General features: G+C 39.1%; 1 protein-coding gene across 4 annotated transcripts in view; it reads right to left on the reverse strand.

Annotated features, from left to right (window-relative positions):
* DENND1B (DENN domain containing 1B) overlaps window positions 1-23,881 on the reverse strand; it is a 258,142-nt gene that overhangs the window by 23,380 nt on the left and 210,881 nt on the right. For all 4 annotated transcript variants that reach the window (XM_057549265.1, XM_057549273.1, XM_057549259.1 and 1 more), the window contains 3 exons: window positions 23,444-23,512; window positions 19,238-19,294; window positions 18,284-18,391 (listed from right to left, as the gene is read on the reverse strand). In XM_057549265.1, the coding sequence (XP_057405248.1) occupies window positions 18,284-18,391; window positions 19,238-19,294; window positions 23,444-23,512 (234 nt within the window). The remainder of the gene's footprint in view (window positions 1-18,283; window positions 18,392-19,237; window positions 19,295-23,443; window positions 23,513-23,881) is intronic.

The raw sequence follows: 23,881 nt of genomic DNA on the forward strand, positions 1-23,881 counted from the left end.
ATCCTGTTTTTGGTGCCTCTAATCTTTAGGGAGCGTTAATAGCCTGTGATGACATTTTCTGGGTGTCCACAAAGTTAGCAATTGCTCCCTGGTTCACTCTGCTCTGACCCACAAGGCATCACCAGGGCCCCTTTCGGTGCCTGATACCTGCCCCGAGTTGTTCTACCACAGGACCTTTGCACAGGTCGATCCCCCTGCCTTGCAGCCTCTCCTCTTACACTGATCCCCTCCTCCCAGCCCCACTGTCTCTGCCACTACGCGTCTGTACTCACTGGAAAATCTGTAACTGCGCACCCGCATCTGAGCCTGTTTCGTCCCACTGTGTAGAAAAGCTACAGTCGCTAAGCTGCTGACAGAGACATCTTTTTAAAGGCAAATACAACAATGCTCTGCTCCTCTTTCCATAACGCCTTCAGTGGCTCCCCACTGTTTTGGGGATAAATCTCCGACTCCTCACTTTTGCCCAGACTCTGCCGCAGGGGTGTTTGCTCCGGCTCTACCAGCCGTCTTCCCTCCCATGCGTGCGGGTCCAGCAGAACCTCCCCCACCTGGCCTTTTCCCCACTCTCTCTAGTTGTCCTTCACGCTTTGCTCTCCCCTCCCGCCTTGCAGGATACACGTCCTCACTCATCCGTCAGCTTGCTGCTGCCTCGTGCATCCCTAGAGCACCTGGACGCACACCTGCCGGGGGGCCTGTCCCGCTGCACCGCGTCCTGGTTAGAGACCCTCCTCCCTGCTCCGCAGCCGGTTCCGAGGGCAGGCGCCTTGCTCCCTTGTCTCTCGTACCCTCAGAACCACGCAGCGTGTGGTACGTATTAGTGTCAGGAAAACTGCAAAAGACTTTGAAAGGAGCCAACGATGACGGCGTGTCCTGTCAGTGGAATCTGGATGATGTTCAGGAGACCTTGTGGGGTTACCTGATTCTACAGGGCTCTCCATCCTTCACCGTCTTTAACGACCTGCCCAGGATACAACCGGACAAACTGTGCAACCTAAGGCCTTACCTGGAGCCACTGCTGTGGACCAAAGGTTGTAGATTTATGGAGCCGAAGCCGACAGAGCCCTCCCGGGAGACCCGCGAGGTACCCACCTGACAGGGTCCAGCCTCAAAGGTGCCTTTCCCAGCAGGCCGGGAGCCTGAGCAAATCCAGAGAACCTCAAGAGGGATTCACCCCAATTTGTAGCTATTTCAGGTAAAACATATTTTTACCTGCTAGAAAGCTTTCTTGGGCTTAGTTTCCTGGCCTTCAGATAGCAAATAACAGAGACTTCTATCAGCCCAATCGGATTTCTTACGAAAACTTCCAGAAAGAAGTAAATTCTGTGGCCATAGCTGGCCTATACTGCATGGCTCTAGATTCACAAAACTGTGATGTAAATAATCAGGTCAAACCTGATGAGAACAGCCTTCTTTTTTGATCAAGAATAATCTTTGAGATCATGAGGATCACAGGTGGAGAGAATGTCAGGAAAACTGCAAAAGATACTGAAATGGGTCCAAAATTACCGGTGTCCTCTCAGAGGAATGTTAGGTACTGCCTAGCCTCCTGGGGCAGACTGGGGGATTGTCCAACGCTCTGGAGGTCTGCACGGCTCACAGGCACTATTAACAACCCTGCCGAGACCAAAGGTACCTTGGGGAGGACTGACGGCAATGGAAATCTTTCTTGTCCCCAGAGATGCAGCAAATTTTGCCCAGTGGAGCTGCAGGTATGCGGTGCGGACAATGATGGTTTTAGTACCTGTTGGCATGTACACTTCAGTATTCTTGACTGTCTAGGTGTCTGTTCTTTGAAGTATCCTTTGTATCCGTTTTTTCTTTACATCTTACTGGCTTTCTCATTAGCTAATGAACCAAATAAAATGAGGGCGTTATAATTCTACCCTTTAATAAAAAATTCTTCTTTAAAGCAGGCGGTTAGTGTTTCGTGAATAAATGAATACCTCCATACATGGTAGTAGTTTCTGTTGAGCACTTCAACGAATTTTAAAACTGATAAGAAAATACATTAACGCAAAGAAGACGGTACTGCGCTAACTGGCCGACATGGGCATTTTCAGCACCCGCGAGGCACAGAGGAGTGTTATGCTCATTCATTCAGTAAAGATTACAGAAATGTCTGCATGTACCAGGTAGTGGCCTACATGCTAGTATGAGTATGACCGACAACAGGGCTCCTTGCCCTCATGGAGACTGTGGTCTAGTAAATGAAACATGAATTAAGTTGAATAATATAAGCATCCAATTACGACAGCAGGAACTTGTACTAAACTATGACTGCCACGAGGAATCTGACCTCGTCAGGGAGGTCAAGGGAAGGCTTCCCCTGAGAGATGTTTGACTTCAGCTCTGAAAGGTCAGGAGGAATTAAGTAAATGATGAGAAGAGGAACTAAAACGTGCAAAGGTCCCGTGGTGGGACGACCAGGGCAAACACAATGGAATCAAAGACGCCTACGGTGCCCCGTCGGTCAGAGCCTGGGTCCCGTGCACAGGGTTACTGACGGGCCCACTGGTCTTGCAGTTGGCTGGCTGACCACTAGATGGCAGGTGTATACTAAGAAGGCACAAGGCTGGATGCAGGTAAGTTTACAGCAGGTCACAGAAACTGGGGGAGAGCAGAGGTGTAGCAGGAAAGAGTGGGCAGGCAGAAGGTGGTAGGCGGGATGGAGACTGGGACAGACCTAACTTGCAGGCCCCGACGGTGGAGGGTAACAGGAAGCCATTCATTGTTTTTTCCCTTCAACAAATATTTGAGGACCTCCTGAAAGCTTCTCTGTTCTCCTTGAAGGTAAGTAGCAGCCATACCTCATTAAAAAAAAAAAATTCTTAGCATCTCTTCGCACCATAAACATCTGTTAAGCACCTACTATATGTGAGCTACTGTCTTCCATGCTGTGAGGCACACAAAAGAAAAAGATGTTCCTTCCTCTCAAGATTTTCAAAAAAGGGTGAAAATGCCAAATACTGAATATAATAAAGCAGTTACAAACACAATTCTTCCTATGGATATAACTGCACTCAGCTTTTTGATCACATATGACAACTTATGTAAATGACCATTAATACTGATCATGATTTATGTCAAATTGTAACATTCCTAATAAGTAGGTTCCATCAGCAGGCTAACAATACTAAACATAGAACTGTAACTACATCCTTTAAATACTGGTAAACTCTGGGATCAATAAGGAGGTCTGGAAGTTTCTGAACTGTACAGACCTAGTGCAGCTGGAACTCTAGCCATGGTCAGGCACTACTGACCCCGGAGGCTGTGCAAACTAGCAAATAACTACTGGCATTTGCAACTCTCTTGGGAGCCAGTACTACACTAAAAGGGTATATTTTTTGGATGCAAGAAGACATCATAAGGAAACAAAACAAGCAGAGTTTTACATCCCTCTGACGCAAAGAATTAAAAATAAAGATGGGGAATTGGACGTCACATGTCTTCAACTGGACTCTCACTAGGTTCTAAACACATAATTGTGCAATAAAAATGTTCTCACATGAACATATAAAATATAAAGTGAAAAATTAATATACTATCAATATTTTGGAAGTAATAAGCACTTGTATAGCAAGGGATGCTTACTAAGAATGTGAAAAATACTAAACTAATGCAAAAAAGCTATCAGTGTGGAATGAAATTTATTAGACAAGATATTGTATTAGAGAAGTGAGACAATGAGTGAAGCAAAGAGAACGGACTGGAAAAGACCAGAAGGAAGAGAGGACCCACGAGGAGTGTGACAGAGGCAGGGGGTCCAGGTCACAATACCATCAAACCCCACGTCCAATGAGGCAGCAAGAAATGAGTCTGGTTTAGCTACAACAAGCAAGATAAGTGCTTCCTTTCTTTTCACTACAATGGTTTCCCCGAAGCATATCAGAGGGTAGAATGGAGAGGATCCTCCCCGGATGCACAAGGAGCCTGCTATCCTGCAGTTACCATTTTTGTCACTAGATGGCAGACAAACCTAACACGAGGGCAAAATCCTGGGTAAGGTGAAATTCATAGTTGGGGTTAAGGGGCCAGGGAAAGATAAGGGATACAGGCAGATGAATGGGAAAATACAAGTTTTTAGACTTCATAAAATTGAGATGCTTATAATATATGAATTTTTTGAAAGGGGGTACTCTCTGTGCTACTGTCCCCATTTTAGAGTTGAAGTGACTGAGGTCCAGAGCGTTACCTGGCTTTTCCAAAGTCTACAACAACTCCCTGGGCCTATGCGCTTTGCAGCATAAGGCAAAAAATATCTACGTGAAATAATATGGGAATAAATTATCAAGAAAGCTACTATACAGAATTATAATGCCAATACCTTAAAAATACATGGCAGTCTGCAATTTGAAAAGAGGTTTAAAAACGTGTGTTATCATTTTTATAGGCGGTAACTGAAGCACAAAGCGCCTTACCCGTGACTTACTTGCTTCAGTGTATTAGGTGTTTTATAGATCATACTTTAAATATCTACTTTACCACACACTTTGGTGAGCATTTTCCCTGTTTTACATATTAGGGAACCAAAGCTTAATGAAGTAAAGTATCCTGGGCAAGATTAGACAGTTAGTGACAGAGCCGAGACTGCAACCCAGGTGTCTATCTTGCTGAACGGAACTCTTCATTATAATTACACTAGATAAGTCAGTCCTCAGAGACTCAGAAGAAATAAATATCTGAGAATTAACCCAAGAAAGACCTTCTTAAAATGGCAAGTCTTAAGCTCATTTTTAAAACAGGTGGTAGTTACAGAATGATCAAGAGTACTACTGTCTGGGTAGGTGAAGAGACAAGAGATTAAGACACTCTTCCAAAGATATTTCTGTCAGAGCAAGAAAGTTAAACTGGAAGGATTAACAAGATACGTGTTTGGTGAAGTCGGATGAATTCAGGTTATGAAGGGCTTCTATTACCAGGCCAAGGAAATAAGCTTGAATAGAAGCGTCAGAATTCCGTTTCTGAGCAGGTGAGTGTCACGTGAGACTAGTTTCGGCGGGAAGATTCTGAAGTGGTCCAGACACACCCGTGACCACTTAACCAGTCTCCCCTCCTACAGCCACGGCCCCTTCTCTGCCAGCTTTAGCCACTTCATTCTCCATCACTCGGCTGTCACCTGATACGTACTCTCTTATGAAAGCAGTGTTCTGTGAGTACATTCCTGTCTTACCAAGTCCTCGAGGCCAAGAATCATATCTTTTAATTCATTTTGCTTTAAAATCCACTTCCATTTTGAATGCAAAAAGCAGCAAAAGAATGTTGATTCCCATCCTAACGATGACAAACATCTGGATGGTCTTAAAGAAAAATATATTTTTTTCTTGAACCTATCAGAATGCTGAGTTGTAAGGCAACCAAGTAAAATGAATCCCATGGAGTTAGAAGCCCCTCCAAAGAGAGACTGGAGACAGGATCTATTTCATCCCTGGCAAAGCACACACACAGAAGAGGAGCAGCTGGAAGATAAACAGGGAAGGAGACATGTGCTGAAATGCAACCAAGACCACGTGTGGACTAACAGGCCGGTCTGGAAGAGCTGGTAGACTCAGCGACAGGGGTGTTTGCACTCGCAAGCCCTTCTCCACAGGTAAAATCCTATAATTTCATTTGCCAGATCAGGCAACTCTACCACCTGGTGCTGCAGAGAAGGACTGGGGACAGACAGGAGTCTGAAAGCGCTCCCTTGGGGGTGCAGGCCTGCAGGAGACAGGCACGAAGCCCACTGACTCCTGAAGATCATTCATTTACATACAGCAAGAGCCTGAGCTGCTGGCAGACGTCAGCAAACTCAACCCCAAGACCACGGGGGCAGGTGTAGAAGTACAAACTGTACACCCCAGGGAGGAGCCAGAGGCCCTGATAGGCACAGGATTCTACACGGATACCAAGCATAAGTCTACCACCACTAGGGAGGGGCAGGCGGCCTGCAAACTGCCCCAAAACAATCACAGGTAAAGGGAAGTTTATCCACCACGAGCAGGAAGGGAGGGATGCTGAGAAGGTCCCACACCTGAGCCACAGGGGTACATGGCCTATGAAGACCAAAGCTAGACCAGAGCACAGAAAACCCGTAAGGCTAGGACCACGTAACTAGCAACAGAAATTAACTGCTGAGGGACGGCTGCAAACACGGAGAGAGACCCGCTATGTAGAGGGACTGCCGACAGCTGAGGGTGAAGGCAGAACACTGAGAAAAACCTTCCGGTACCTCCAGAAGTACTGCCGTCTACACACACTTACAATAACAGCAGCCACTGCAGGTAATGATGTCAACAACAAAATCCCAACCAGTCCAACACATGATGAACTCAGCCTCTTGTACTAACGGCCTCACACCATTTCTGGGTGTAAGTACTATTTAACTTACTCTCTTCTGCTTTTTTACACATGGGGTCCATCACCCAAGAACTACCAGACATGAAAAGTAAGAACAAAATAAAAAGAAGGAGAATATGCATAAACAGATGGGATGACAGCAGAGAGATGGAATCTATAAAAGAGTCAAGTTGAATGACAGAATTGTAAATAAAAACATGATATAAAAGATAAAGAATTCTTTTGATGGGCTCATCAGCCATTTAAAACAGGTCAATAAAAATTATTTAAACTGGCATTCCTATACACTAACAGTGATCTAACTATCTGAAAAAGAAAGAAAGACAATCCCATTTACAACAGCATCAAAAACAATAAAGTACTTAGAAATAAACTTAACCAAGGAAGTGAATGATCTATACAACAAAAACTTTTAAGACACTGATGAAAGAAACTGAAGAAGACACAAATAAATGGAAAGATATTCTGTGTTCCTGGACACGAAGAGTTAATATTGTTAAAATGTCCATATGACCCAAAGCCAGCTACAGATGCAATGCAATTACTATGAAAATTCCAACAGCATTTTTCATAGAAATAGGAAAAAGAATCCTAAAATTTGTATTTTATTTGTATTTGTATTTGAACCACAGAAGACCCCAAATAACCAAATCAGTCTTGGAAAGAGCAAAGCTGAACTTCCTGGTTTCAAACTATATTACACAGCAATCGTAATCAAAACAGTATGTTATTGGTATGAAATATACATAGATCAATGGAACAGAATCACGAGCCCAGAAATAAACCCATGCACTTATGGTCTAGTAAGATTTGACAAGGGAGTCAAGAATACGCAATGGTGAAAGGGTAGTCTATTCAATAAATGATGCTGGAAAACTGGATATTCACCTGCAAAAGAATGAAATTGCATGAATTTAACCTTACGTCACTCATAAAAGTTAACTCAAAGTGGGTTAAGGACTTAAATTTAAGACCTGAAACTGTAAAACTCATAGAATGTTAGAAAACATAGGGAAAAAGCTCCCTGTCATCAGTCTTGATAATGACTTTTCGGATATGACACCAAAAGCACAAGCAACAAAAGCAAAAATCAACAAATGGGGCTACATCAAACTAAAAAGCTTCTGCATAGCAAAAGAAATTATCAACAAAATGAAAATTTCTCCCATTCTCATGGGATGGAAGAAAATATTTGCAAATCATATATTGGATGGGGGTTAATATACAGAATATATAAGAAACTCATACAATAGCAAAAATAATAATTATCTGATTAAAAAGTGGGCAAATGACTTGAACAGACACTTTTCCAAAGACATACAAATGACCATCAAGTACACTGAAAAGGTGCTCAACATCACCAATCATCAGGAAAATGCCAATCACAACCACAATGAGATAACACCTCACACCTGTTAGAATGGCCATCATCAAAAAGACAAGAGGGAACGAATACTGGAGAGGGTGTGGAGAAAATGAGCCTTTGTGCACTGTTGGTGGGAATGTAAATTGGTGCAGCTACTCTGGAAAACAGTATGGAGGTTCCTCAAAACACTAAAAATAGAACTACCATATGATCAGTAATTCCACTTCTGGGAAATTATCAGAAGGAAATGAAATCACTGTCTCGTAGAGCTATCTGCAGCCCACGATCACTGCAGCACTTTTCACAACAGCCAAGATATGTAAACAGCCTGTGTCCAGGAATGGATAAAGAAAACGTGGTGTATGTTTATACAGAGGAATACCATTCAGCCACAGAAAGAAAGAAATCCTGCCATTTGCGACAACATGAATGAAGCTGGAGGGTATTAGGCTAAGTGAAATAAGCCAGAGAGAAAAACACAAATAGTGTATGATCTCATTTACATGTGGAACCTAAAAAAAGCTAAACTCAGAGAAACAGAAAGTAGACTGGTGGTTGCCAGGGGCTGGGGGGTGAGGGAAATGAGGAGACACTGGTCAAAGGGTACAAACTTGCCCTTACAAGACGAATAAGTTCAGGGACCTAATGTGCAGAATGGTGACTACAGTTAACAGCACTGCGCTGTATACTTGAGAGTTGCTAATTTGCTAAGAGGGAGAGTAAGTCTTCAGTGTTCTCGCTGTAGTAAGTAAGTGGTAATTATGGGGGGTGAGGGATGTGTGTTAGCTAACCTGACCATTATTAGACTCAAGTGTCAGAAAAACCATGAAGAAGTTCCAGAGAAGGCTGCACACAAAGTCGTCCCATTTTGTAACCTGTTAAGATATTTACGCATCATGCTACTACTTTATGTTCTATACCAGGAAATATAATCACGGGTAACAGACATAAATCCGGTTCAAGTGATAATAAGGTTCTATAAAATACTCTCTAGTTACACATCTCTTGACGCTCCTGGCAATTTCTCTCTCTCGGGGACACGCACACACAGCAGCAGCAGGAACACCTACAAGGACAAGACGGGCCTTTCCTTTCATCAACGCTAACGCTAACCTCTGACCAAACTTAAAAGCAGTTCTTATACACAGAACAGGAAGAAAATCATCATTTCTGTATGCCAGGATGCCTGGGAGAAAATAAGAATTTGTCTAGAAAACTTGGGGACTTTTGGAATAGAGAGCTGTTGTTACTTTCAGCAAAAGCCCTTAAAATAAAGATGTAACGAGAAAAAACTCTCACAAAGTTAAACGGAACAGAAAGATCTTAGTGATGTAATTACCGATGTGAAGTCTAAAATGGTAATACTCAATATATTTACTAAATGGAAAATTTAAGTACCTTTGTTTTTGTTTCAAGACTGTGATAAATGACATAGCCATTTGTGGCAATAAATCTGAAGAGTAAAATTATAACATTAAAAAGGTACATTTCAACCCCAAAACATCTCATAGAATATAGGGAACATGTTCACATAAGTCTTTATCATACACTAGGTATTGTTCATTTTAAAAATGAAGTCCCGGCCAGTTGCTGAAAGAAGGAGTTGGTTTTGAATTATCTCTTTGAAAGAACAGTGTTCTTGAACAATTTTATGACAATATAAATTTCTCAAATATGTATTCTATTGTGTTTCTAAAAGAGAAAGGCAAATTTTATAATTATAAATTTTGTCTTGCGTAACCATTCTTTCAAGGAAAGAAAATATTACCTAATGGTCACTAGAGGGCACCCTTGTCATCCATAACTGGGGTGTTGGGGAGGAGGGCTGGCGGGGCACAGATGTAACAATAATCAAATTTGACATGTTGGAAATTAATATTATTTCAACAGAAACAACAGAGAAAAATAACTTCCTTTAAAACAACATGGTACACATACTTTCAAATTGGACTGAAAGGATCAATTCTATAAATTAGTGGCATTAGTATAAGTTAGACTAAATAGACGCTATATGAAAGAGTGGCTTTTGGACAAAGACTGCTAAACCGTGTTTTCATTTAGGCAGTACTTTCTGTGGGCATCTTTTTTTTTTTTATTATTTTTTTTTTTTTATTTTTTTTATTTTTATTTTTTTTTTATTTTTTTTTTTTATACTATGTCATAATATTGACATTCAGTCCAGTAATCCTCCACTGTAACAGCTCCTTTACTTTGCAGTGAAAATTGATTTGTATATTCTTTTCCTCTGAGTCCTTGTGGGATTTTTTTTTTTTTAATTCAGACAGAAAGTCACAAAAATTATACTCATCCTCATCAGTTCACTCAGTCCCATGTAATTAATTTCTTTTTTTTTCATCTTGATCTTTTGTTAGCACTTTTATGAGTTCATCAGTTTTTCATTAGAGTTCTGAAAATGCTTATTCATTCAGTTCAGCAGTACAGTCAGTTACCAGAAACCTGTACTTGTCAGAGTCTTTTCCATGAATTTCTTGAAGATGAAACTCTTTTATAGGAACATATTTGCAAAATCATCAGAGTACACCCAGAACTGTCTGTAAATGACAAAAGACTTAAAAATGACCATGGTTAAAGATTTGATGAAAGTTCATAATAATGCAGTTGACGAGAAAATTAGTTATTTCTGAGATATACATTTTAAAGTAATAACTAGGATTATTACTTATAACATTATACCAGAACATATAAGATTTTTAGACGTTTCCTGTAATGTCTGAAACATTTATATTAACATATTTCCATACGGCATCTTTTAATAGAAACACACTTACTTAAATTATTTTTAAAAACATTTTATCATTTGAAACTCTCATACTTTAATACTTATACTTTCTGATCACTTTAATTCAGCACTTTAGCTTAATCATAATAACAGAATTCTCAATACTGAACCAAAGTAAACAGAATGCTAAAAATAAAAAACTAGGGTTTCTCTTTTTGTTTTGTTTTGGGTTTTTTTGGCTTACCATGATTTGGTTAAACTTATTTTTATTATTTTGTAAGATTTATATTATATTATGTTTTTTTTTTCCAAGTATCTGGCTCTCCTCCTTCATAAACTCATCTCTCCCCCTTCCCCCCGAGGTCACAATTATTTTTCTCATTGTGGTTTACAGTCAGTTTTTTTCTTGGTCAGAAGCAGCAAGTGGCTACTTCCCTCTGTAAACCAATGACGATGCCATTTCTTTCTTGACCAATAAAGCAAAGCTATTCAATGGACTATATTTTTCAAAGACCCCAACAAGTATGTCATTTTCTGAAGTCTATTCTGTCGCCTGAGAAACACTGTCCTTAATTACATTCATTTTATTCCCAGATTCCACTGAATTCCAATGAAGAAAAGTGTGTCATAAACACAATACTATAAACCACACCCTACTAGGTGTGAATATCCCATCACTTACAATGCTTAGGAACTAAGCAATTTAGAGAATCTAAATGTTTATCTTTTCTGGTAAATTTCACAGGAACAATTTCACTGGCAGTATTTTAAAATATGAGATTTATTCTGTGTAAAATGTAAGCCATCTCACATCTCATATTTAAAACATGCTTACATACTGGGATTTAAGTTCCCATTCAACTGAAATGTGGCTTTCAAATGCCTAACCTGCAAGTCACATGCCAAAAAAGGCATATACAACTTCTAAGCACATTTTTTAAAGATGAAATTACATTACTCATCAATTATAAAATGAGTTCATTGACGCTGTGCTATATTCCAAATCCATTAGGATGATTTATAAACCAATAAATACATAAGGACTCAAAATGATAGCAGTTTCATTTGAAGTGTACATTATCACCTTGTACTATGGGTAAAAAATGGAAAAATCACATATATCATATTTTATGGCATAAACTTTGTCCTTATTTCTTCACTCTAAAGAACTATTCATATCTCGGACTATTAGTCTATATGTGAATGTAATTTGAAAAACAGAATAAATGGCCACTAGTTTAATAGTACCTCATCTTATTAGGAGGCATTATGGCTATTGAGCCTATTTCTATTTGTAAACACTGTATTTGGGTTAAAGTCTTGACTACATTCCAAGTGACAGTGTTTGTCAGCAGTCACACACTTTATATTATAGTACAAATGCAAAAATAACCTTCCATTCATATTTTCTCATGCAGCTTTTCCATAATTAATTAGACAGGTTGAAAATAAACCTGAGTGGATTGCTACTCGTCCCAGACATGCAATAGTTAAGAGTGGTACGTGTGCCAGGGTTTTAATGGGGCTTAACAACAAAAAGCTTCAATCCTCCACTTTCACTCGATTTTGCTGCGGTGGTTTTGCTTGCTTAGGGCCATGCATCTGTTAAGGTTGACTTGTAATACAGCGACCCTCTTGCTCGCCATTCACTGGTCTAGTTGTGTGTGTGTGAGCCTGTGAGAAACACAGACACACAGACAGCACACATTACGATTACCAGAGTAAGTTAAGAAAGGCTATTATTAAATATGGAGCAGTGTCTTAGGTTCATATAAATTTTGCATATTATTTAAAGTTATTTCTCATTCTTAGAAAGTTTCAATAAATTTTTACAAGCAAATATTTTAAAACATAATTTTGAATGACAGACTTAGTCTAGACATTGCTCACTGAGTCTACAGTGTTTTGTTCTAAAATAAAATGGATGAAAGAAGGTAAGTATGTAGTCAAGATGAAAACGGTTCTGCACCATGGCCAGTGGCGGTATTCTCCCTGGACCCGACTGGCCCTATTTTCAATAAAACCAGAGGAGGAACCTTTCCCTGGAGTCCTGTTAGGCTGGGACTGCTGCTGGAACTGTCATCTCCACACAAAAGGGAAAAGGGTTGGGCTTTACAAATGTGAAGCCTAATTGGAAGATCTTCATGGCTATACCCCTGACATTTATTTAAGCCTCGTCAACAAAACGGGGAATAACCATACTAATTAGCAGACCAATACACAAATTACCATTTGTTGCGAGTAGATATAGATTCACAATCCATTTCAAAAATAAGCTAAGTAATGGAAGCTTAAAACACCACACATTTTAATTTTTGTTCTTTTCTAAAGTACCCAGATTATAAAATTTTATTTTTTTTTTACTTTAAAATACACTCTTGGAATTTAAATTACCAAAGTCTCATTTTTCTCTTTCGAAAAATGGATGAAGATAAAGTGTTTCATTTACACAAGTCTAGTTGGAAAACTGGAAATGTAAAGTTCTTTTTATATAGCCAAAATTGACTTTTCAAATGGATAAGCAAACAGGTTAGGAATGGGATGAGTCAAGTCCACATTCTTTATTTAGATAATCTGACAATAAAATGGCATACTTAAGGTCTTATAAACCAAGAGATTTCTTGGTTAAAAACAAAAAGTTGTATATTTCTTTCCAAATCATAAACTGAGATCTAAAGGTATCCCTACTTAGAATGAAGACAGATAATTTTAGGGTCCCCAGTGCTTCAGTGGCTACAGGATTGTTAGTGACTCTGGAAAGAGAGAACAGAGAAGAAGGTCAGATGATGCCACTGCTGTAAAAGACCTGAAGCTCAAGATATGTGTTTATGTATAAATGGACAGCGGCCAACTACTTAGTGCCCACTGTGTGGCAGGTGTTTTACATACATGATCTATAATGCCTACAGCATCCTCGGAAGATGACATGTACTGTTCCCACCGTTTCACAAATGTAGAAATTAAGGCTTAGAGATGGTGTGTTTGGCTTCATGCTAGATGCCAGCAGCCTCCTCAAAGTCAAGACTCTCTGGCTGTAAAGTCCATACCCCTGTCTCCAACAGCCCCTCCTCCAAGAGCACCCGTCTCAATGCAAAGCATGAGAGCAGTGGCCAGGGACTTACGTTCCGGAATCAGTCCGTCTGTCTGCTTTTCAATCCCTACTCTGCTATTTATTACTGTAGAACTTTGGACACATTTCTTAATCCCTCTGTTCCCCCGTTTCTAAACCTGAAAAATGGGGGTAATAGTTCCCACTCTGCTTGGATTGTTGGGAGTTTTAAATTAACCCTGTAGTACGTACAAACACACACAGACAGCCTGTTAATCAAGGAGCTGTCTCTTTTCCTTGTGTTTTCCAAGGCTGCTCCAGTGCACTTTAATGTTATCTCAACTCTATAACGATTGAGGTTTAGAAAATAGTAGTAAGAACATCAAAATTATCTGGATCACCAAATCCCATAGGTATCTACAGAATCTTGCCTTCAGGTAACTGAATTTACCACCCAGCAAGTCTTTTAAGAGAACCTGGTCACGTGAACAATCAAATATAAGACGCGGCCCAGGACATGGTTCCTTCCGGAGAAGCCAGTACTGACACGAGAGAGACGCTATAGAACGAAGGGAAGAGTGTATTCTAGGCTTATTCCTGCTCATAACCTTTGCATCTTTTTAAGCGGTTCAACACTCACGTGAAAGCTGAGGCCACAGTGAGGAAGCCGAGGGGCCTCTGAGGAAGGTTCTGATGAGCCTGAGCGCTTCACATCATGAGACTGCATGGGAGAGACCAAATAAAGAAGACCGACCTTCCCTCTCCTGACACAGGGATCCTCGCCAGGTACATCCCCGGGACTGTGTGCAGCCAGCCCCACGTCCTGAGACGGCGCTGAATCTCCTGGACAGCTTTCTAAATCTCTGTGCATTATGGACCACGGTAGCTGTGTTTTTTCATTTTGGCTGCCAAGCACGGCATGGGGCCTTAGCTTCTTACTACACTTACTTTCTCTCTGCCGTGACTCTTCTCTAAATTAAACGAATTTTAATTCTTTATTCTATGACTCTTTGTAAGATATCAATTTATTTTTGGAAATAGGTAGAATATAAACAAATAAACATCAGTGTCTCTGACGTATTTATTGGTATCTAGGTTCTTTCTTTAACCACATCCAACTATTCCCAGAATTGCTTCCATATTTAATTGAAAATCTTAATGTGCTCAGATCCTAATATTATTACAACCTGTAGAGATAGGAGTGAGAGAACATACTGATTTGGGAATCATCACAGAACAACACGCACATGGTTCTAGCATCAACTTTCTGTCTGCTCCACAGGATACTGGATCTTATTTTGATTAAATCAATGAGATTGGATTATCTCCAAAAAGTGAACCAAGGAAGCTTCTGCAATATCAGACCACAAAGAAAAGGCAGTGGACTATGCCTGATTGCTCTTTATCTCTTTGCCCAAAGTGCAAATGTTGCATCTGAAGCTTATTTTTGCTGAGGTCCTTTTGTTTGTGTAAGTGGCTCCTCTCTCCCGTGAGAATGGAGGCCACGGCAGCCCATCAGGGTAGGCTGACCTTAAATTTACCAAGCTTCCGATTTGTGGGACAAAGATCCAGCCTCTAACCACTCAAAAATGTAGATTTTTCTTTTCTTTTGCAAAGATGGCTTCTTGGCAAATAGCATTATAAGGCAATCAGAAACAGTAGAAATCCTTTGAGATACTGTCACAAGCCTTAAAACCCCTACTCTGAGAACTGCTTTCCCTGTTCACACCCACCACCCTCCCAGTGTCTGCGGTAACGTGGTCCTCTCCCCGCCTCTCTGGTTAGAGTAGACGGAGCCAAGGATTAATGCCCGATCCATGTGGGCTGATTACGTTCTTCCTCCAGAAACTGGATTTGGGAATTGTGGTCAATTTCTTTCTTTTCTTTAAATTTAAATTAAAAAATTTTTTTTGGAGTATAGATTTACAATGTTGTGTTAGTTTCAGGTGGGATTGACGTATACACACTACTATACGTAACATAGGTAACTAATAAGGACCTACTGTGTAGCACAGGGAACTCTACTCAATACTCTGTAATGGCCTATATGGGAAAGGAATCCAAAGAAAAGAGTGGCCATATGTATATGTGGTCCATTTCTAGCAGCTGTTTGAACTCAGGGCCTGCAAGCTCAGTGAAGGGACAAAGGAGCTGAGAAAGCCAATCTACAGAATGCACAGTGAACAAACACGCAGAGAGAACAGACCAGGTGAGACAGACAGAGAAGATGGTGGGGTCGATACTCTCCCCCGACTGCTTTTCCCGTTCTCCAGTCCCAATCCTCCCAGAGGTCTATATACACTCATGCACGTGGATGCAGGAACACCTAGATCCTCACAATAAATGCCCTGCTGTTGTCGTATTTCATTTGTATGTGTTTGCTAACACTATGAAATTAAAGAAATAGTTCAGATCTGGAATTAGATGACAATTTCAATTTGAATGTACCATGGTCTGCTTTTATAAATAAGCTGCTGACCACAAGTTGGCTATCGTTTCAGAGCCCTAAAACTTTCAGCTCAAAGAAGTAAAATTAGTATTGCAAGAAAACATGCATTCTGGCAGCTATGGGGAAAAAAAGTAAGGGTGGAAAGTAGCAAGGAAAAGAATTGCCAAAGGGCCCGAAATTTACCTCTTTGGTTAGTGTGTATGTGAATCTAAAGCTATCAAATTTCAATTATAGAAAAAATACAAGCAAAAGCAAAAAATTAAATTACAATAAATACTGGGTTGCAAACGGTTTGAAATATAAACTCAAAAAATTTAGCTGTTAACATGCATATACATAGATGTATGTATCTATTTACATAATGGGACAGATGTATACAAAGAAACATATTCTGGGTATACACATTGCCTGAAACTCAGGTATTTATCACTCGCAAAGATTGTTATGCAGACATTATCAGCATCTGCACAATAAATCTAAATATGTTGGTTTAACAAATTCCTATATACCAAGTAGGAAAATAATAATTCTCAAAAGAATAAGCCCTACTTCTTTTAATTCTTGTTAAAGTCATGTCATGTCCACCTGAAAACCATAAAATGCTAACTAATGAATGCAGATAATGACACTAATGATATTACAGTAAATGACAGCCATGAAGATTCAGGGTAAGTATGTGATGAATGTAACCTATTATCCTGTAAGGCTTTCTATTACCTAATGTAATTTTCTCTATCAGAAACTGTCTCTAGGAATTCGAAGAAAACAAACAAAACCAGAAATCAGTAATGTATTTTATAATTAAATTATCATAAAAATATTGTGCCACGTTAAAGAAAAGGCAGATTTAAAAATTTAAATATGAGGAGAGAAAAATAATTTTCTTAATTTAAAACTGACATTTACAACAGGGCTTTCTCCAATTTAAGTGTTTGCTTTTTATCTTAAAGCATCCTGCAGGTAACAAAGATTCCCACATTTCTTTCACATAAAAATCTATTTATCATGATAAATATAATCTAAGTGCTTAATCCAATATTAAGGCAGTAAACATTCTGGAAAAGTTTTTAAGATATCAAAGCTTGAGGACAAACAGGAAATGAACATTCTAGTGACGGGAGAAAAATTAAGAAATTGATTGCAAATCCATCATTAATTTACAAGTTAATAAATGTTTTCCAGTTAATGGTGCTAGCCAGAAAAGTTTCCTACCCTTGTGGAATAATTATTTCATTGAAACAATTCAGGTCATGCAACCAGCATTCATGACCAATACGCTGCAGTTAAGCAATACTAATGTATGAAAACGTAAGCTTAACAAATGGATAAATCATAGAGAAGGCACTTCGTATATTATAAAAACAGCCCCCTGAAGCAGAGATTTTATATGTTTTTCCAAAATACCTAGAAATGTGCCTGGCGCGTAATAGCTGTTGAACAACCGAACGAATGGGTCTTCCTTACAAAGGCTGAGGTTTTAGCACCGCTTCCGGGGCCCTCTCCCCATTCCTAAAGACACAGGAAAGGCCTGCACCGAGTGTCTGCACATCCAGCGAGCTACCTGAGCACCGGAGGTGGGCTCTCGTCCAGCCCTGCCACTAACTAGTTACAAGACTTCAGGTGAGTGATGGGACCATTCGGCTACCAACTTCCTCAACTGTAAACTTTGGTGACTGTGATAAATGAAGCTTTGCAGCTGCTTCCAGTTCCACGGTTTCATAACTATAATCCACTCGAGAATTCCTTTTACAAGCTAGTTTTCTAAGACCACTTAAAGTATGATCTGGCGTATGCAAATTTTGCTTCCTTAAAACCAGCAGCAACACACTTATGATGCAAAATCAGAGACACATAGAGCTATGATCCTGGACCCTTTCCTACTTTAGGACAGTATTTTAAGTAGCATTAGATAGAAGCAGAAGCTTTAACTACTGATAGCAAATAAAACATCTAACTTTAGAAAACGACAGACATACTTCATATTCTAATTTCTACAGATTACTTTAGCAGTCAAATCCCCACGTATGAGTTTCATCTTACTTTTGTAGTCAAGGAAGCCATCAATAAGCTACCCCCGCTCCCGGGCAAACACACACTGCCCTGTCTCTCTCCGCTCACCAGGAGGACATGACCCAGTGACGTGTGTACAGACTGGGACCTGGACCCTGGGCTCCCAGGCCCCTCTTACCGGCCCGGACGCCACCTACTCACCTCCTTGACCGGCAACGCAGGGTTTCTCACCATATGACAAAAAAATCAATGGGTTCCAAATTTTCCTGAAGAATTGATTGGAATTGCATGACTTTAGAATCTGGGAGATGGGAGGGTAAACAACCTCACCTGGGCAAGCTTACGCCTTGCTAGGTTTCTTCTCTTTTCACTGTGTAGCGTGTAGACGGGCGTATATTGTACAGAACCAGAACAAGTCCCATAATCGTCCTCATTTTCCTACACGTGAAGAAGCATACAAGTGGTTATTCTAAAATACTCATTTTATTACTCAACTTTTTTGCTTAATAGATAAAGTATCCGACACAGATGCAAATAACAAAATAACACTTGGGGTATAAGTTTAAAAAAACCTATTTAGGAAGAAAATGCATTTTTCTATATTATGAATTAATAAATTCCAAAATAATCTGACTCTTTTGAACAATTTCAATAAAATTATATGAAGATCGCTCACTCTCCGTTACTACAATGAAAGTTTTAAGTAGTCTCTTCCCTCCAGAGGCAGAAATTCAAAACACAACAACTGATAAAATCTGCAAAGATATTATATGTAATCAAATCAAACACACATATACATAAACGTAACTATTCACATATATGCAATATTCACAGATTCAAATACACCTTTGTAAATTAAGAACATTCTTCAATTTAAAGTAGCTACTATTGGAAATATCCTATAAAGCCAAACGATGGCATTCCTGCCTTAATTCTGCACCAAAGATCATCTTTAAAAAAAAAAAAAAAATCTCAGCTTGAAGCAAGAATTTCAATTGTGATATCAAGGCAATCAACTTTATGAAAACATACATCCTGTTAAAGCATCTTTGAAGATCTCGGTAGCTCTGTGATAAAATATGCAGACAATAAAGAGATTATTCAGGGGGTGCATATAGAATGGCAGATAGTTGCCAGAGGGCTTGTTATGAAAAATACATTCTTGAACAAAGGGCTAAGCATATTTCAAAAGTCATTAAAAACATAAATCTCGTGTGATTTGTAAGGCATAGCTTCAAACTAACGCAAGAATCAAGGTAGAATGAAAAGCAGCACAGGACGTACCTTGTGTCTCAGCTTACTCTTCACTTCCTTTATTCCCTGCTTTGCATGATTCTTTGCCTAGAAAATGATAACACCAGTGTCTGGCTCAGCGTGCTTCTATTACATTTAAGGAATAAGTACATGAGATCCCATTTAATGAAAATTACTAAGTCTTCATATTATAGAGAGAAAGAAAAAATTATAATCTAAAGCTCTATTTTCAGGGACACATACCACCCACTATTACACCTAAATGAGGTGGTGAAAGCATGATTAGTCTCTGTTGGCATAGGAATCATACAAAGGCTAGCAGTTAGCCTATTCCGCCTCCTAAATTATTAAAAAGCACAAGAGGCCACCAGAGGACTACCGCCCAGCCATAATCTGAAACTTTGACAAATGTGCAAGGAAAAGAGAAAGCACATCACAGCAGCAGGTTATTTGGGCAAATGTCCGGACTTTAAGAAACTCAGGCAACTTTATAAAGTGCTTTTATAGGCAGACACGAGTCTTGTTGTGTCTATGTCATATACACTTTTCCTGGAAAAAACTACAAGTTATTTAACAATTTAAAGGCTCTGTTCATGTTCCAGGGGAACCTGGCTTCAGCATCGGAGGCCGTGAGGTCCCGCCGTGGTTCCCGTGCGGCGTGAGTGAACTGAAGACCATGGGGGACTTTCAGAAAAGCTCGATTCCCACTGGAAATTCCCACCACAGAAGAAGTGAAAAGAAATTCACATTTATTTTGCGTTTCCTCGGCGTTTGTGCGCTGGGTACCGAGCCTGCTTCACCTCATTTAATCATCACAACGCTATGGAGTTAGTACTATTATTATTACACTTTACAAATAGGAAAGTGACTCAGAGGGTATAAGCCTCCACAGCCTAGATTCAAATCCAGGTCCAAGTCCAACTTCTTCCCATCTTCTTCCCAAGAAGAAGGAGAAACTAAGGTTTTTAAAATACATCCACTGAATCTAAGCCTCACGAAAGAAAAGGCACTGTGAGTCTTATTCTACAGACTCAGGTCATGCAGATGAAGCCAAGTTACTTCCAGGAAGGGTCTTCCCAAGTTCACGGAGGGGAAGAGGGACCTGTTAGTATCCGAAGTACTCAGCAAGCACCTGGAATACAGTAAGTGCTCAAGAAATGTTCTGAACTGAACTGAACAGTTACTTCGTTATTGTAAATGAGGCAAAACCAAGACATATGAGACACAGCAAAAGATAATCTAAAAAGCCACATAACACCAAATTATATTTCCATGGTTCTTTAGAATCAGTAGAGCATTTTCACATGCATTATTTTAGTGGTAAAGCCACGGAATCTATTTCAAGGGTCCTATATTAATGCCTACATTCCCGTTAGGTAAAAATGCATAATTACCCCCCCTCAAAAATGTTCCTGTTCTAATCTCCTCAAATTTGCACCTATCTTTACTCACATTTGGACTATATTCTAGTTTACCTAAATATCCTCTATTCTTTCAAAACCCACCTGATTCACACTCATCATTCAGATGCTTCTAATGCACAGAGTTGAGTGAGGTGTCCGTCATGGTCCGCAATCCGTCACGGTCTGCAATCCTTGTGCTGACTCACACGACTGCTGCCCACCTCCCCCTCACTGACCTCTTTCAGACCCTCCGGAAGGTGGGGTACAGGATCTCTCTATCCTTTTCAATTTATCAAGTGGAAACTTATCAACGAACAAGTATTCTCTGCATAAAAGCACCCAGCAAATATGGCTTTGGCTAATAATTTAAAATGCAAAGACCTAACAAGAAAGTTGACTCCGAAAATCTTTTAGCCAAATCAAATATGTATTCACTTTGCTGTTATTTTTAGAGGTATAAGAAGATATGTATGTCAACTCGAGTTTTCTTGATGGCTCCTTATTAGCATGGAAAAACATAAGATAGAAAAATGTTCTAAGCATAGAAAAGAGTTCTAAGTATAGGACAAAATCATTATTTCCTTCAATGAATCCATCTTCGGTACCTCTGTAGTGCGTCCAAAGCACCGAGAGTCACAGCAATACAGATACAGATACAAAAGCAGGGACAGTCCCTTCTCCTACTCACAGTGCCTGAATGGCTCCAATAACAGGATCTAGTACAAAGCCTAGATCATGACAGTGATTTGCTGAATGAATAAAACAGTTAAAAACATGGTTCCCAGGGTTTTTAAAAATGTATTATCTACAGAACTTCAAGGTAAATAAATCCTGTTATACCATACAAGAGAAATTGGGAATTTTGTTCATAGCAATCTGTGGTCAAAGGAGGAATTTCAGAGTTCATATTTCAGAATATGCGCAGTCTAGAAAGAAGAGTTTTAGGTACAACCATGAAGGTCACAGATTGACTTATCTGCTTGCCCCAAACCTCTTGATTCATGTTCAACCTGATCACAAAACAAATGCTAAAAGTGATTAAGTATATTCTAATTTGCCTGAAATTAACTTAGGGAATAATCTTCCAAAGAGCAAAATTTTAAATTTGGAAATATTTTACTGTTCTGCTGAGCAGGGTTCAAAATAAAATACTGATTAGAAGGATAAAAATTTAAATAACAAATGGGGTTTTGAATATGTTTATCTCTGTGCTTTTATGGAAGATATGAGTGAAATTAAGGAGAAGAACACATATTTAGCAAAACAATAAAATATAACCTCTCCAAGCCTGAAGGAAAATGTTGAACATTCTCTCAGGAATCAAAATGAAGGGTACTTGACTGTGACACCTTTTTAGAATCTTAAATGTGGAAAACGAGGCTCAACATTAGTTCGATTTTTTTAACATGGCAGCTATGTGCTATCTCATTGTGAAAAATTAACATCTCTTCAAAAACTGTATATCGATCAAACCACCAGTATTAATTAGAGTGAGAAGGTGATCTACTCAGAGAGCTTTCCTAGCAAGGCTTTGAACAAAGGCAGAGGCTGACACTTCCAAGACAAAACGTCACCTCTTCTTGCTTTTACTTCCTGATAAGGCATCATATAGTTCAGAGATTTGGTTCCGTATCTCTGAATCCACTCTGTAGATTAGCCTCGCTACTACAAAACATCACCTTTGAAACAGATTTTTTTAAACAGAAATGGCGGCTACATATATATCAAAATTATAAGTTAAGGAAAGAACATAAGTTCTAAAGTTATCAAAACATATTATTCTATCATTAATTCAATCACGTCGATTCATTACTGAGAAAGCATGTGAAGATAAATTCTTATAAAATCAAAACTAATGCCCGGAATAGTTTTAGAAATACAGAATATATATATGACCTATTGAATTTTAAAAGAAAGCTTTACTGAGTACCAACCCACCAGCTCCTACTCATCTCCTATATAGATAACAGATGCACAGACGCAACACGTGTTGAAGCAGAGGTCTGTCCACAGGTCCTGTGGAAGCACAGAACGGCTATATAAACTCTTTTTGTGTGGGGCTGGGACTTTTTTTTTGAGGGGAACTAATGTCTAAACTAAACTATGTCTATAGGATGAATTTAGTAGGTGGATAGAAGCCAAGAAAAGGACGTCCCAAAAGCAGCAGGAACGGCTTGTGAAGAATAAAGAGGCAGAAAAGAATGCCCTGCATTCACAAAATGAACAGGAGCTCAGGGTCTGGAAACACCAAGGCTGGGGGATTGGGGAAATGAAACAGGATGCAGGAGGGGCCGGGCCCTGAAGGGTCTCAGTTATCACAGTAAAGAGATTTTTATTTTGTTAATTATTTATTTATTGTGGTTGCTACTGGTATCATTATTATTTTACTACAAGCCATGGGGTATCACTGAAGAATGCTAATTTTGGAGAGTCAAAGTATCTTTGAGGGAAGAGAACTTGCCATATTTTTAAAAATTCTTTTCTACTTAAGCCTCAAGTGCACAATGAGAATTTAAAATATGTTGTTAAATGAAAGAATCAAATCTTTAAAAATGGCTCTTCATCATGGACTGTTTCGATTTGAGGGCACAATTTTGCTGATAGCTTTGAAATAAAATGAAGAACCGTTTTTAGATTATACAAAGGAAATATCCTGTCTGGACAATGATACAATTTTAATAATTGAGTTTGCTTCAGTCAATATTAACTCTAAATTTTTTTTAAAGCTTATTTAAAGGAAAATAGAAAAAGATTTTGGATTTACATGTTTATCATCTAGGAAAATGTTATAAAATTTTACCAGTAGAACTTTTAAACACCAAAGAGAACTTACAAATTTATATGCTGTTCGCACAGCGGGGGTTGCTTTGGTCATTGCTGTGTTGAGAAATGCGCCTCCTTTCTGCAAAGGAAAAACAGAAACACAGTCCTAAAAATTTTTGGCCAGATTGTCCTGAAAACAAAGCATTATTAATAGTACAGAAAAAGAGCTTTACTCACAGCTTAAAGAAAGACCTACAAAATTATTTCATGTTGAATGTTTTCAAGCTTTTATATACGCTATAGTAATTTCACACAAAATGTAAACATTCTACTCTGTTCTTTTAATTGGCATAATAAAATCCCTTCATCTTTGCAGTTTAGGCAGACTTGGGCAATATGACCAGTATATATTTAAAGTTTAATAAAAAAGAAATACAATCATCTGTTTCTCTGTTCGGTAATAAACTCTCAATCTGTGACAGAGAGTTTTATATTTTAAATAATCATA

This window comes from Balaenoptera acutorostrata, chromosome 1 (assembly GCF_949987535.1).
Source record: "Balaenoptera acutorostrata chromosome 1, mBalAcu1.1, whole genome shotgun sequence".
Taxonomy (NCBI): domain Eukaryota; kingdom Metazoa; phylum Chordata; class Mammalia; order Artiodactyla; family Balaenopteridae; genus Balaenoptera; species Balaenoptera acutorostrata.